Source organism: Ipomoea triloba, chromosome 5, assembly GCF_003576645.1.
Source record: "Ipomoea triloba cultivar NCNSP0323 chromosome 5, ASM357664v1".
NCBI classification, from domain to species: Eukaryota; Viridiplantae; Streptophyta; class Magnoliopsida; order Solanales; family Convolvulaceae; genus Ipomoea; species Ipomoea triloba.
In genome coordinates, this window is record NC_044920.1 from 27079771 (window position 1) to 27097078 (window position 17308).

At 37.0% G+C, this 17308-nt stretch overlaps 1 protein-coding gene across 1 annotated transcript; it reads left to right on the top strand.

Moving 5' to 3' along the window:
- Nucleotides 1-1655: 1655 nt before the first annotated feature.
- On the top strand, nt 1656-6751 carry LOC116019463 (acetylajmalan esterase-like). The gene is made up of 2 exons (XM_031259673.1): nt 1656-2426; nt 6138-6751. Exons 1-2 carry the CDS (start codon nt 1711-1713, stop codon nt 6526-6528), a joined length of 1107 nt encoding a protein of 368 aa, XP_031115533.1. The 5' UTR covers nt 1656-1710; the 3' UTR covers nt 6529-6751.
- The last annotated feature ends 10557 nt before the right edge of the window (nt 6752-17308 follow it).

Sequence of the window (17308 nt, forward strand, 5' to 3'; positions counted from 1 at the left end):
TTCACGTCAAATGGGTTGATGGGGGAATTCAAACACCTTTTCCATACCTAAGTGGCTGCTTTTATAATTTGAAGTGGAAAATAGTCAAATACAAACCTAAACTTTACTCAAAAAATCAATTATACTATTATACTTTTAAAAGTTACAATTAAACTCGTTAACATGTTATTTTGGTGCATTGAAGTCCAAAAATCAGTTAGTGACACTAGGGTTCCGATCATCCTCCAACCACTCCGACGACCTTGCCTAAGAATGCGATCAAAATGATTGCCTTCTGCTCCGATGACACTGCCTGAAAAGGCGACCATATTTGGTTGCCCTCTCCGGCAGAGCAGGAAGCGAAGAATTTGTTTAGGATCCATTATGGAGTTATTGCACAATTCATATTTTAAAGGTGGATTTTGGCTTCTGGAGCTCTATTGCCGGAGTTTGGTCAGGTGGTCACCGAAGTGGTTCGAAGGGGACTGAAACTCTGGTGACTTGCTATTACAAGTCAGTAACCGATCTTTGGGCTTTAACGCATCAAAATAATATGTTAATAAGTTTAATTGTAACTTTTAAAAGTTTAAGTGTTTAATTGACTTTTCGAGTAAAATATAGGAGTCTATTTGATTCTTTTCACTTTGCTGACTAACTTTCTTGTTTAAAAAAAGAAAAGTGACAAGAAATATCGTAATTGTTTTTCATGTGACTATAGTTGTTTTTCATATTTTATTAGTGATTATAAATTGGCTACTTTTAATACGAAATGAGTTTTGCAATTCATGGGGTAATCAAAACCCATAGTAATGCTCTAAAAACCTGTTAACCAAATAATAACAATGAGTTTGATACTCATTCATAATAGCTAAACCTGTCAAGCAAACACACCCTAAGATATAGCGCGAAAAACCATGTGCTTCTCCTCTGATCTTTCTTCCATCTCTGATTCGAATTCAGACAAGGAAAAACCCTAAATAATCTTGGATTCAAGAATGATGTAGTTGAATAAACAACTCAAGGTACGTACGTTATAAGCAAATTCGAATCATTCTTTGTTATTCTTCTTGAATCCCATGATTATGTAGGGTTCTCCTTGTCTGAATTATTCATGCCATGTGGAATACATAATATATGTCTATAATCAGGTGAAAACCATGCCTCATGTAAAAACTTATGGGAAAATTCAAACTTTTAATTTAGTAAATCTAAAGATTGAAATTAAACAAAATATTTATGAAAATGACCATACGCATTTTAAAAATTTGTAATATATATTTATGAAAATGATCCGTTCATTTTTTACTTGATTCTTCATCCATCAAATTTTACAGATCAATGATTTGAATTTGCCACATGTTTTCACCTGATTCTCATACGATTATGATATATATATATATATATATAACTAGTTTAATTTGTCACCCCATCAACACCCCACCCATAATGATGTATATGTTTGTATATATAGACATATAGTAATGCCTTCAAATTAAAGCTCCCCACGTGATTCACATACCATTATGATTAAAGAAACAAAACAAAAGCTTGCAAGCTATACAATAATTTTTAATTCCTATATTTTGTTAAAGACACTCATATGACCACTAATTAATTTGAAATGGTATCGGAGTACCATTACCCTACACAGTAGTTAGTTTCAATTAGTATATAATTAAGTGACCATATCTTCACCATTCAACACATTCATTCATATTGCTCGGCCTAGCAATGGATTCTCTCTTCCTTTTAATAGCTCTTTTCCTCTTCCCTTTCTCTTACGCTACTGCAAACCCCTTAACTAAATGCTCTTTCAAATCTATTTATCAGTTCGGCGATTCCCTCGCCGACACCGGAAACTTATTCCGCATTCCCGGCGCCACCATGAGTTTCCACGCCGACCGCCACCCTTACGGGCAGACCTACTTCGGTAAGCCCACCGGCCGCTTTAGCGACGGCCGCCTTATTGTGGACTACGTCGCCGCCGCTCTTAAACTTCCCTTCGTCGACGCTTACCTCGACGTCAACGGTTCATTCGCCCATGGCGCCAATTTTGCTGTCGCCGGCGGCACGGCGCTGGATAATTCTTTCTTCGCCGAGAGAAACATTAGCATGCCGTCGTTCAACACTCCGATCAGCGCTCAACTCCGGTGGTTCCATGCGCACCTCAACGCCACATGCGGCGGCGGCGGTGGCAAATGTGCGGAAAAGGTCCAAAATGCCCTTTTCATATTTGGGGAATTTGGCGGCAACGACTATTACAACGCCCTTTCTAAAGGGAAATCCCTCGAGGAGACCAAGACTTATGTTCCGTACACCGTTGACGCCGTTATTAACGGCATTAAACGCATCGTTAAACACGGAGCTAAACGGGTCGTGGTTCCGGGTACCTTGCCTTTCGGGTGCTTGCCCGTTTACCTAACCAACTTCCCAAGCTCCGACCCGAAATCCGGGTCATTTTTTCAAATGCCGAGAAATGGAATGCAATGGACAAAAACATGGACGTTTAGAAACTTGGACAAGAATATCAATATTTGCATAAAAAATTATTAAATGTTTACATACATTTTCTCTCTCTTCTGATGTATTGCGGCTGTCGTATACCATTGTATATATACATTTATCACCATATACTGTATAGTACATACCCAACTTAAAATAAAACATCTCATGTGGCCATGTGACGTGGCTGAGTGTTTGGAATCTTTTTTGTATAACTAGTGCTTGGAAATTGGAATGGCCTAAAAGACTGCATCAAAGAGTGAAGGCTTTGGACTAATTTTTAGAAAGAAAGAAGACTTCATCGATATTGATTATTTTTTTTTTTAGATTTAGTATTTATTAATTTTAAAATATATGTATATTTGAAAAAAAAAACAATGTTAACGCATTGAAACTTGAAAGCCAGACCCATCCTCAGGGAAAACAAATATTTGAGCTTGTAGTCAAGTGTTTGGAAAAGAGAATATATTCACGAAGCTTTATCTGCATATGCTTACTCTGAAATGTATTGGAATATATTCCTTTTTATGTAATAACAACACATCAAGTCATACAACAACGCATTTAAACTTACACAACTCTGCATTTATACCATACAGTAACAAATTCAATTCCTCAACCACTAAACCTATTCAAATCTCCAAACCATTCAATTACTAAACTTACTCAATCGAATATTGAATCCAACTTCTTCTTCAAGAGCTTGCAGAATATGACGGGTATGTGCAAATTTCTGTAAATTACTTTTATATAAATCCTAATAATGTATCTATACTACTTACCACATTAATATTTTGCAATGTAGATGCTGCAGACTATGTTATTGTTTCAGTATATTGGGGTGGCGAGGTAATTGATAGTGAAACCAGATGTCAAATTGGTTACACAATACCTCCGCAGAGATTGGTGTACGTATATCGTTATTCCTCATTTTCTGATGTGATTCTCGTTATACGCAATGCAATGGGGGAATCTCCTAGCACAATATTAGAGTTAACTGCTAGATTGTTAGTTTACACAGAACAACAAGGTTTATTCCACAAGCAATACCCTATTGTTAGTGATGACTCATGGCTTTATTTTGTAAACCAGACGTCACGTTTAGGGGAATTACATGTATATGTTACAGCAACAACGAATTCAAGCTTCATGGGCTTATTAACAGGGTTGACACAATTTTCGGAAGGTGGGAGTGGGAGTTCGAGCTATAATATTTGTAGAACCGACTTCTGATCACTCAAATGGTGAAGACGGAAGTCTCTCTCAACAAGTGTTATTGCGAAGAGGTAAAGCTCACATTCCTGATGCCGATATTCCATATTATCATACTAACTTCTCATTTGGACAAGGGTACAAAGAGCATGATGATGACTTTACGCCTTTGTATAGTTCAACAAAAAATGTTTTACAAGTTGGCATGGTATTTGATGGGTATGAGGAATTGAAAAAAGTTGTGTCTTTGCACAATATAGTAGAACGGAAGCAATTCAAATCAGCATTCAAGGACCGCCAATGTTGGAAAGCAATATGTTTGCACAGGACTAGTGGTGAGCAACCATGTTTGTGGTCATTGTCAGCAAGTAAAATGCGTGGCACGAGCACTGAGTGGATCATTAAAAAATTGAATCCTAATCACACTTGTAGGGTGGATTATAGACACGGTGGCGATGATCGCAATTGTACAAGTAAATTCATAAGTGATTTACTCATAGAAAAATTAGTTGTTGATCCTGGGTATAAGGTCAAGAATATCCAAGTAGATGTGAAAGAGAAATATGGGATCACTGTGTTGTACAAGAAAGCTTGGTATGCCCGACAAATAGCGATACAAAAGATTTACGGTGAATGGGATAAGTCATATGATGACTTGCCTAAATATTTGCAATCACTATTGATAGCAAATCCAGGCTCAGTTATTGACTTTCAAACGACAAGGTCAAGTAGGGGTCCTAATTATTGTGAGTTCCAATATGCATTTTGGGCTTTGAAGGCAGCTATTGATGGTTTTCGTTATTGCCTTCCTGTAATTACTATAGATGGTACGCATCTATATGGTAAATACAAAGGGCATTTATTGTTGGCTGTGAGTATGAATGGAAACAAAGAAATTTTTCCATTGGCATACTCAATAGTGGATTCTGAGAACGGCAACAGCTGGACTTGGTTTTTGCAACTACTAGCAACACATGTATTTCCAAACCATGAGTCCATATGCATAATTTCAGATAGGCACCCAGGCATTGATGTCGCATTTAATGTGTTGCCACAACTACACCCGTCACGTGTGCACCGTCGATACTGCCTACGACATCTCCGTAGTAATGTAATGACGAAGTTCAGAAACAAGAGGCTCAAATCACTAATCTGGGAAGCGGGTGCTGCAGTAACAAGATCTGATTACCAGAAGGCAATGAATGCTATAGAGGACCAATGGCCCCAAGCATACCAATACTTGTCCGAAATCCCGAAGCAATCATGGGCATTGTCCTACGACGGTGGTTATAGGTTTGGCATTATGACTACCAATAGCTCAGAATCCTTCAACAATACGTTAAAAGGTTGTCGAATGTTGCCTGTAACGGCTATAGCTCGGCTAACGTTCAACAAGTTAGTTGCTATGTTTTTTAATAGGCGCACTGCAGGGGAGTTAATGCTACAAGCTGGCTTGCGTTGGCCGAAGAATATTTCTAAAGAGATGTCAGCGAGGGAACAATTCAAGCATACTGCCACTGTTAAGCCATATAATCACCAAATTGGTCTTTACGAGGTTGCTGTTGATAGACCCTGCATTTCTCGACCCAATGTAACATTTCATGAACTTAATTTGGAGCAGAAGACATGCACATGTGGTGAATGGGCGGTAGACGGCTTGCCTTGCACGCATGTAATAGCGGCATGTCATTTCAGGAGAAATATTCCAGACTCATTTGTGCCTGCAGTATTTACTTTAGACTATTATAGAATGTGTTATGCAGGTGACCTCTATCCTGTGCCAACCGAAGAACATCATCAGAATAGTGGGGTAATTATCCTACCACCCTCAAATGCGCGCCGCAAAAATCACAGAGGACAACAACAAAGAAGTAGGTTTCAAAATGAAATGGACTATGGAAAACGTTGTCGTCGTTGAAGAAATTGTCAGGAAAATGTTGCGTTTTTTTTTTCAATGTTGCATTTTTGTTTCAATGTTGTCAGAATTTTCATGTTGATTTCAATGTTGCGTTTTTTTTTTTTTTTTGAAAATTTGTTGCATTTTTTTTAATTCACTGGCTATGAATTCAATTTTGATTACAATTGGTTTTTACTATTTCTCCAAAAAAAATCACACATTTACTGGAATATATGCCACACTGCCACAGTACCTATGCCAGCTTATATAAATTATAAAATTAAAAACTATTATATATGCCATAGTACATACACACGTGATACGCCTGCATCCATTTGAATACATACATACGTGATACGCCACATGTAATAGAAGCCACAGTACATACATACGTGAAAAGTGAAAACATCAGCTGTGCATTGATTTGTTTATTTCTTTTTTGAAAAGTATGCATTGGTTTGTTGATATTCTTGTCCACTACTCCATTCCTCGACATTTTTGTCCATGCATTTCATTTCCTCAATAAAGTGAGCTATGCCTCCCCGAAATCCTACGACCAACTGGGCTGCCTAAAAAGCCTCAACGCTTTCTCTTCCTATCACAACAACTATCTCCAAAAAGCTCTCTCGAAACTTAGCCGAGAGCTCTCCGGCGACGTTGTGCTCGTCTACGGGGATTACTACGGTGCTCTCCGGTCGGTTCTCCGGCGGGGATCTTACCTCGGATTCAACAACGAATCGTTACTCAAAGCGTGCTGCGGAACCGGAGGGAAATATAACTTTGACGGCTCAAAAACGTGCGGATCTGACGACGTTTCGGCCTGTTCAAACCCGGAACAGTATGTGCACTGGGATGGCATTCATCTCACAGATAAGAGTTATCTTCGCATGACGGAGATTCTTATCCGTAAAGTTTTGAGGAACATCAAGTGTTCGTGAATCTCAAGGAATAAAGTTTGTCGGAATCCAGGCTTAACAGAATAGTTAAGCGAGTTTGAGAATAAATTAAGTTGTAATAAAGAATAAAAGGAGCAATAATTAAGAGTGTTATCTGTGGCTTTAATTTGATCATGCGTGCTGGTGCTATCACATATTTACATTATGATTTTTTGTAAAATAATTTTTTTAATAGCATATGCTTCTCTTTCCTTTATTTCATTGAACTCGCGTGAATATTGATAAATTTATGTTATGTATTATGAAAAATTGTAGTTCGTAATATTTATATTTATGAAAAAAAATTGTGATATTTTAAAAAATGTAATATTTTTAAATCAAAACATAATATTTATGGCTTGGTCATGTTGGCAGTTGATGGGTTTCAGGATATATTCTGGATTCTGTTTCGCTATCTTGAATGGTGCCTAGCTGAGGGCTTTAGATGTTTGGTCTTAGAGTCATTATTGTCTGAGTTTGAGGGATATGTATGTTGGCACGTTAGTTGCTATATATTCCTTGGTCTCTAGATTCTAATGTGTCTAGATAGGCTCAGTTTCCTTTGCTCTTGTGCTTTTGTTTTCGTTCGGGTTTGTCAGCCTAAGGAAAATTAAATCTTCCTGCAACTGCTTTGGCGGATTGGGTTGGGTGTAAGGATGGGAAGTTTATTTTTCATAGCCTTTTTGATATGCCTTTGAGGGTGCTGCATTGTTTGTTCATGAATCATGACGACATTCCTTCGGTTGTCTTTGAAGATGAGGACTCACCTTGATCTGATTTGATTAGCTGCTACTATGTTGCAGCCTTTTATTTTTGCAAAAAAAAAAAAAAGGAAAATGAAAATGAAAAAGATGAAAAAAGGTATTTAAAAAAAAAGCATAGAAAAAGGAAAAGAAACAAAGGAAAAAAGGAAAAGAAAAAAGAGAAAATGAAAAAGAGAATTGGTATTGTTGGTTGTTTGTTTTGGAGGTAATGATGGCTTGGCTTTATGTCAAGTTTGGTTTTTTTCTTATTTGCATGTTTCTATTCATTTCCTTTTGGCCTTCTAAGGTATGTATGATCTAGGTGCTTTCTTGATTTGGCCCTGGCCTTAGTGGGTTTTTCTTTGAGCATGTCATGCCTCAGGTAGGTGCTTGCAGTAAGAAGTGGCATCGTGACCCGGCTGAATGGTGACCGGGTAGAATTCATCAAATCTGTTGGTCTTACCAGGCTTGCTGCTGGCCAATAGTAGCTACTTTAAGTAGGGTCCAAGTTGTTGTTGGATATGTCACTCTCATTTGGTAATCTACATGCATGCCATGTTCTTTTGGGCCTATATGCCATCTTATTCGTTGATTGTTATTTGGTTTTGTGTCAACTTTCGATGGGAGCTTGTTTCCTTTACTTTCTTTATGGCAGCCTGTGTGTCTTATGTGTTATATGGTCTGTTTGATTGTTCCTATCAGGGTTGATATGTCCAAGTTTTGCTGTCGAATTTTCGAGTATTGACTAAAAGACTTGGGCTTATTAGAAGATTATGCACCTGCATTTCTGCATTTATTATTTCAAATATTTCATTCTTTAGGTTTGGGCCTTGGTTGGCTTGAGCCTTTATTTATTTTATTAGTTTCCATTTTTTTTTAGGTCTATGCCTCTTTTTTGGGCTTGGGGTTCATTCTTTTATTTATTTATTTATTCATTTGTCTAGTTTGGACATCTTCTCTAGGCCTAAGTTTGTTTTATGGTCAATTTTGAACCATCATTTATAAGACATTTATTTTACTTGATTAATAAAGATTTTTTTCCAGGAAAAAATATTAATGGATTAAATAAGTATAAGAAAAATATAATACTTATAAGGAATCCAACTCATCTCATATATTTCTTTCCACAAAAGAAAATCAAGAAACAAAATCAGAATTTGAAATATGCAATCTTCTCTTTCAATCTATCGGTCCAAACATCTTAATTAATTTTCTAGATAATTTAATTCACAAGAAAACTTAAACAAAGTAAACACCTTAATTAATTTTCTAGTTAATCTAATTCTTATGTTTCAAGATAAGACCAAAATTAATTTTGGTTTCAAAGTTATTCCCATCAAATACATTTCTTAAAAATATTTCCTCACAAATTTAATTGATGAGAAAGTATATACCCCAAATCAAAATGTAATATTTCATGATTCAAAAATTACAAAATAAAAATAAAAAATACAATACTCATAAGAACCAACCAGTTTCACATGAGTTTTTTTATTCAAAAAAAAAAAAAAAAACCAGAAAGAAATATGCAATCTTCTCTTCTATAGGGTAAGGAATGTAGTTGATTTAGTATATGTACATGAATACTTTATGCTTGGGAATTTTTTTTGGCTTGGGGTCTTCTATGAGTCCAACTTGAGGGACATAAGGTTTGACTCTTTTCTTGACGGCAAGCTTAGCATGGTTGAGATAAATTTTGAATTGTTGAGGCGAAACATACGGCAAGCACCGTAGGCTTTGTTCCTCGCACTCTCGAAGCGATTCCATAGCGTCCCAAACCTTGGATGAAACGTAGTATTCTTTTTCCTCTTCGCCCACGTACACGATCACGTGCCGTTTCGGAACTCCGGCGCCGCCGTGCCTCTGAAACTTGTTCTTCATCAAATCCTGAATCCTTTTGCCCAATACTGCCATCTTATATCTTTTGTCGACGGAGAATATAATTGGAATTGAATACTTTTTGCTGAAAGCTATATATGGAATGCCTTTTGGATACACAAGCCAGCTAGGGTTTTATAGATGATCATAATCTTTTTGATTCCCAATATTATCAGGACTGAGATTAATCTCCAAGGAATTAGTATTTTTGAATTATACAAGGAAAAGGAAATTAAACGGTTATTATTATTATTATATTAGGGAAAATTTTTATGTGAACCATAGCATTGTGTGGACCATTAATACAATGAACGTTTTTAATATATTAAAAGTACATTGTTTGTGTATTGAATGCATATTATTTGATAACATACAAAATAATGTATTTTTAGTATTCAAATAATATGTTTTACGTACACAAATAATGTACTTTAAGAATATTAAAAATGTAGGTTTTATTTATGGTACTGTATCGACAATGAATATAAGGTACATTGTGCTGACCCGTTTACCTACCCCTTTCGGGTGCCTACCCGTTTACCTAACCAACTTCCCAAGCTCCGACCCGAAATCCTACGACCAACTGGGCTGCCTAAAAAGCCTCAACAATTTCTCTTCCTATCACAACAACTACCTCCAAAAAGCTCTCTCGAAACTTAGCCGAGAGCTCTCCGGCGACGTTGTGCTCGTCTACGGGGATTACTACGGTGCTCTCCGGTCCGTTCTCCGGCGGGGATCTTACCTCGGATTCAACAACGAATTGAATCGTTACTCAAAGCGTGCTGCGGAACCGGAGGGAAATATAACTTTGACGGCTCGAAAACGTGCGGATCTGACGGCGTTTCGGCCTGTTCAAACCCGGCACAGTATGTGCATTGGGATGGCATTCATCTCACAGATGAGAGTTATCTTCGCATGACGGAGATTCTTATCCGTAAAGTTTTGAGGAACATAAGCGAGTTCGAGAATAAATTAAGTTGTAATAAAGAATAAAAGAAGCAATAATTAAGAGTGTTATCTGTGGCTTTAATATGATCGTGCTTGCTGATGCTATTACATATTTACATTATGATTTTTTGTAAAATATTTTTTTAATAGCATATGCTTCTTTTTCCTTTATTTTGTTGAACTCGCATGAATGTCGATAAATTTAGTGTTATCTATTATGAATAATTGTACTCCGTAATATTTATATTTATAAAAAAAGATTTGATATATTTAAAAAATGTGATAGTTTTAAATCAAAATGTAATATTTATACATGGTTTGGTCATGTCAGTGGTTGATGGGTTTCAGATATATTCAGGGTTCTTTTTCGCTGTCATGAATGGTGTCTAGTTGAGGGCTTTAGATGTTAATTTGGTCTTATATTAGAGTCATTTTTGTCTGAGCTTGTGGGATATGCTAACACGTCAGTTGCTATTCCTTGGTCTTTAAATTCTTATATGTCTATGCTTCGTTTCCTTTGCTCTTGTGCCTCTATCTTTTTCCGTTCGGGTTTGTCGACGCCATGGAAATCTTCTTGCGACTACTTTGGCGGATTGGGTTGGAGGTAAGGATGGGGAGTTTATTTTTCATATTCTTTTTGATATGCCACCGAAGGTGCGTGTGTTGATTGTTCATGAATCATGATGACGTTCCTTCAGTTGTCTTTGAAGATGAGGACCCACCTTGATCTGATTTGGCTAGCTACTACTCCGTTGCATCCTTTTGTTTTTGTTTTAAAGGAAAATGAAAATGAAAAAGATGAAAAAAGGAAAGAATAAAAAACATAGAAAAAAGGAAAAGTAAAAAAGAAAAAAAAAAAAAAAGGAGAAATTGAGAAAGAAAGTTGGTATTGTTGGTTGTTTGTTTTAGAGGTAATGATGATTTGGCTTTATGTCAAGCTTAGCCTCAACAATGCATGTGTCAGTGGTACAAGATGCATCCTAATACGAGTTTGAATGGTGGTCGGACAGGATTCATTAAATCCGAGTTTGAACGGTGGTCGGGCGCGCAAGATTCGTTAAATCTGTTGACCAGCTTGCTACTTGCCAATAGGATGTAGTTGATCCCCTTTTGAGTTTCGGGAGGGTTGGAGTTATGGGGGTGTCTGCCTTTCTTTCGTGTTTCCTATTTAGTACTTTTATTCATTTGCCAAAGACCTTGTGGTCTAGTGGCACCCGATTGCACCCCACATGGAAAGAGATGGGTTCGAGGTTTAGTGGAGGCGATATTAGCAACAGAGTCAATAGTATTTGATAGGGAATATACCCCGGGTGTACGGCCCTTAGTAATCTATACGTATTCTCGGTGTATAGTCCCTTCAAGTGAAGGGACTTTTGATCCTCTCTCTACTTCTCTCTAAAAATGCCTAAGAACCAAAAAGGCTCTCTATTCTCTCTATTGAAGATCAATGAATACAAGAGTGGTTTGGCCTAAATTCTCCCATTCTACTTCATATCTCACATAGATTATTGTATACTTAATACATTGAGGAATTATTCTTTATCAGTATTCAAGGTGGTTATGCCACTCTCTCATTTGGTAATCTACATGCCATGTTCTTTCTTTTGGGTCATGTGTTATATGGTTTGTTTGGTTGTTCATTGTAGGGTTGATATGTCTAAGTTATGCCGTTATGCTGTCGAATTTTTGAGTACTGATTGAAAGACTGAAAGACTTAGGCTTATTAGAGGATTATTATGCACTTGCATTTCTACATTTATTATTTCATTCTTTAGGTTTGGGCCTTGGTTGGCTTGAACCTTTCTTTATTGTATTAGTTTTCATTTTTTTAGGTCTATGCCTCTTTTTTGTGCTTGGGGTTTATTTATTCATTTGTCTAGTTTGGGCATTTTCTCTGGGCCTAATAAGTAAGTTTGTTTTATGGTCACTTTTGAACCATCATGTATAAGACATTTATTTTACTTGATTAATAGTTTTTTTTCCTGAAAAAAATATTTATGGATTAAATAAGTATAAGAAAAATATAATACTTATAACGAATCCAACTCATCTCATATATTTTTTCCACAAAAGAAAATCAAGAAATAAAGATATTCGAAAAAAATCAGAATTTGAAATATGCAATCTTCGATCTCTTTCAATCTATCTGTCCAAACATCTTAATTAATTTTCTAGATAATTTAATTCATAAGAAAACTTAAACAAAGTAAACCCCTTAATTAATTTTCTAGTTAATCTAATTCTTATGTTTCAAGATAAGACCAAAATTAATTTTGGTTTCAAAGTTATTCCCATCAAATACATTTCTTAAAAATATTTCCTCACAAATTTAATTGATGAGAAAGTATATACCCCCAAATTAAAATGTAATATTTCATGATTCAAAAATTATAAAATAAAAATAAAAAATACAATACTCATAAGAACCAACCAGTTTCACATGAGTTTTTTTTTTCTCAAAAAAAAAAAAAAACAGAAAGAAATATGCAATCTTCTCTTCTATAGGGTAAGGAATGTAGTTGATTTAGTATATGTACATGAATACTTTATGCTTGGGAATTTGTTTTGGCTTGGGGTCTTCTATGAGTCCAACTTGAGGGACATAAGGTTTGACTCTTTTCTTGACGACAAGCTTAGCATGGTTGAGATAAATTTCGAATTGTTGAGGCGAAACATACGGCAAGCACTGTAGGCTTTGTTCCTCGCACTCTCGAAGCGATTCCATAGCGTCTCAAACCTTGGATGAAACGTAGTATTCTTTTTCCTCTTCGCCCACGTACACGATCACGTGCCCTTTCGGAACTCCGGCGCCGCCGTGCCTCTGAAACTTGTTCTTCATCAAATCCTGAATCCTTTTGCCCAATACTGCCATCTTATATCTTTTGTCGACGGGGAATATATATAATTGGAATACTTTTTGCTGAAAGCTATATATGGAATGAATGCCTTTTGGATACACAACCCAGCTAGGGTTTTATAGATGATCATAATCATTTTGATTCCCAATATTATTAGGACTGAGATTATCCAAGGAATTGGTATTTTTGAATTATACAAGGAAAAGGAAATTAAACGATTATTATTATTATTATTATTATTACTATTATTATTATTATTATTATTATTATTATCATTACTATTACTATTACTATTACTATTAGAGTAAATACCCAAAATGGTCCCTCGACTATAGCATAATTCATAAATTAGTCCTCAACTATTGATTGAATCCAATTAAGTCCTCAACTATTCAAATTTTACCTAATTTAGTCCTCCGTCAATTCCTCCGTCTAAAGTCTGTTAACTCTAAGGTCATATGTGTAATTTCATCAGACCTTGAAATTAAGACCTGATACGTCATCGTTTCGTTCTATTGTTTGTTTCCCTTTTCATTCTAGACTCCATCGCCGCCACCAGGGAGAATAGTGGTCGTCGAAGACAGCTCAGACCGACGCCAATATTTCCACGACCAAGAAGAACAATTGGTTTTCTCCCACGGCAAGTCCCTTACCAGATTAACGGTCCAGTCCGTGATTAAATCCGCCGACACAGCACCCTCCCATCCGTTCTCCAGAAGCTTCCTTGGTGGTTCTCGAACTGGATTCCTCTGTCGTATTCCTCTCCGTCTCCTAGCACCACTGGTTCTCCGGCTTCATCGATTAATCCCAAAACCTCACCGCACACATCTCACTCTTTGTATAACTTCGCGCCTCGACCGGAGAATTAATCGTCGATCTTTTTTGAATTCATTTCCGCCGCCCCAACAAGGGTTGGGGGCTAGGGTTATGAGTTGCAGACCAAAATTTGTGAGATCAGGGCAAGGTTAATTGCTGCCTTGAGTTGTTGGATTTCACTGGTTTGTTTTTGAATGACATTGGGGGATTTGATGGCTTCCAGGTTCTCGCAGTCGTCGGCCACCGTTGTTTCCAGCCACTTGGTGGACTAAGCCAATCATGAGGACGGGGAGACGGAGAGTAGTAATCCCAATAGGATTAGGGACTCTTTGGAGACTGCTCGCAGTAGCTATCCACGTGGAACGGGCGAGACGCCACTTAACTTCTAATGTTTCGTGTGTTTCTTGTGCAGGTCATGCGGAGGATTGCAATAATTTGTTTAGGTATTGCGGCGACGCAAGAGCCATATGGGGTGCAACTTTGGGAACAGCAAAGGAGATGCAGCTTGATCGACTTGGATGGGAAGACTGGATTGCAGCAAACCTAAGATGTGACAAGCGAGCGGGGTTTGCGGAGAATTGGCCAGAACGTTTCTCCATTCGCCTTTGGTGGCTCTGGAAGTGGCGCAATGACAAAGTATTTAACGGGCGGAGTATGCTCACTGACCATAAGCTCCGATGGATCGTGAAACAGGAAGTGGAGATTAAAGCTGCGTTTACGAGAGCGTTTTCGCCAGGCCTAGACGCAATGTACTCCGTTGATGCTCGGTTTGCTTGGGTAAAACCACGTTTGGGGCGTGTTAAAGTAAATGTTGACGGCAGTAGATCGAGTACCTCAGGCAAAGCGAGTTGTGGCGGGGTTATCAGGGATCATGATGGGCATTGGAGGGCTGGCTTTGTTGCTAATGTTGGAACTTGTTCCGTGTTGGAGGCTGAAGCCTGGGCTGTGTGGCATGGTCTGTGCCTGGCTCTAAACCATGGGTTTCTCAGCATTATCCTGGAGAGTGACTCTCAAAAGGTGATAGATTTATTACTGCAGAATCGGCACTCAATGGGTGGCTATAACAATCTAATTGAGCGATGCCGAACGGAGATCAAGAGGTTTCGAGCGGTGGAATTCCGGCATGCGTACCGGGAACAAAACTGGGTTGCTGACAATCTTGCGAAACACGCAGATCGGTGCCGAGAAACTTATGTCGTTTTAAATGACGCCCCACCTGCGCTTGTAAGGTTGTTGCTTGAAGACACTATCGGTGTGGCGTTCCAAAGGCGCGTCCCCATGTCTGGGGTTGTCAATAACTTGTAATTCTCTTTTTTGTTTTCTTTCCTTGGGGTACTCCCCTCTTCTCTTTCAACAAAAAAAAAAAAAAAAAAAAAAAAAAAAAAAAAAAAAAAAACTTCCGATGGGAGTTGTGTCCTTTACTTTCTTTATGGCAAGCATGTGTGCCTCATGTGTTATATGGTCTGTTTGGCTGTTCCTATCAGGATTGATATGTCTAAGTTCTGTCATTGATTAGAAGACTTGGGCTTATTAGAGGATTATGCACCTGGATTTCTGCATTTATTATTTCAAATATTTCGTTCTCTAAGTTTGGGCCTTGGTTGGCTTGAGCATTTCTTTATTTTATTAGTTTCCATTTTTTTTTTAGGTTTATGCCTCTTTTTTGGGGGCTTGGGGGTTCATTCCTTTATTTATTTATTCATTTGTCTAGTTTGGGACTTTGGGCATTTTCTCTAGGCCTAAGTTTGTTTTATGGTCACTTTTGAACCATCATTTATAAGACATTTACTTTACTTGATTAATAAAGTTTTTTTCCAGGAAAAAAACATTTATTGATTAAATAAGTATAAGAAAAATATAATAGTTATAAGGAATCCAACTCATCTCATATTTTTTTTTCTACAAAAGAAAATCAATAAATAAAGATATTCGAAAAAAAAAATAGAATTTGAAATATGCAATCTTCTCTTTCAATCTATCAGTCCAAACATCTTAATTAATTTTCTCTAGATAATTTAATTCATAAGAAAACTTAAACAAAGTAAACACCTTAATTAATTTTCTAGTTAATCTAATTCTTATGTTTCAAGATAAAGACCAAAATTAATTCTGGATGCAAAAGTTACTCCCATCAAATAAATTTCTTAAAAATATTTTCTCATAAATTTAATTGATGAGAAAGTATAAACCTCCTAAATCAAAATGTAATATTTAATGATTCAAAAATTACAAAATAAAAACAAAAACTATAATACTCATAAGAACCAACCAATTTCACATGAGTTTTTTTCTCAAAAGAAAAAAAAATCAGAAAGAAATATGCAATCCTTTTTTTTTTTGGGTAAATGTAAACATGTATTAAATACCAGAAAACAAGTACAGATACACAGGGCATACCCTGTCATAAATACAAGCACAAAACTACGCAAGAAAAGCACAAAGGTTACAAACAAAACAAAACTTATACCTATCTATTCAACTCTAAGGCATAACTATAGATGGGAAAGGAAGATGACTATTTCAGTCTCTAAGATGAAGAAAAATAGCCCATCCAAAAACGAGAACGAACCAGCAAGGCAAAGAAAAAGCATCCGATGCCTAATAGATAACCAAACCTGCATGTGAGCTAAAGAGCACTACTAAGATAGAGACCATTATAAACATCAAGAAAGCAGCTAATAGCTTAAAAGCAGCATCCAAACGCCTAATTACAATTACTCGGGGCATTCCCCGGCATCCAGCAAAGACAAGGTGCAGCAGATATACAAGAATTCAATGAGCAAAAACCAAGAAGAAAGGAAAAAAACAACGAGCCAACCTCTTCTTTTTTTTCTTTTTTTCTTTTTTTTTTCGGGAAGCAAAGGAATATGCAATCTTCTCTTCTATAGGCGGGTAAGGAATGTACTTGATTGAGTAAACGTCGAGAGGTTGAATACTTTATGCTTGGAAATTTGTTTTGGCTTGGGGTCTTCTATGAGTCCAACTTCAGGGACATAAGGGTTGACTCTTTTCTTGACGACAAGCTTAGCATGGTTGAGATAAATTTCGAATTCTTGAGGCGAAACATACGGCAAGCACCGTAGGCTTTGTTCCTCAAACTCTCGAAGCGATTGCATAGCGTCCCAAACCTTGGATGAAACATAGTATTCTTTTTCCTCTTCTCCGACGTACACGATCACGTGCCCTTTTGGAACTCCGGCGCCGCCGTGGCTGTGAAACTTGTTCTTCATGAAATCCTGAATCCTTTTGCCCAATACTGCCATCTTATCTGATCTCATCTTTTGTCAACGGAGAATATAATTGGAATTGAATACTTTTTGCTGAAAGCTATATATGGAATGCCTTTTGGATACACAACCCAGCTAGGGTTTTATAGATGATCATAATCTTTTTGATTCCCCAATATTATCAGGACTGAGAGGAATTAGTATTTTTAAGAGTCATTTTCATTTTTGGTCCTACTGTTATTGAGGCATTGCCAATTTTAGTCCACTTCATTAATTTTTACCACAGTGCGGCCAGTCTTATTTAGTCATTGCC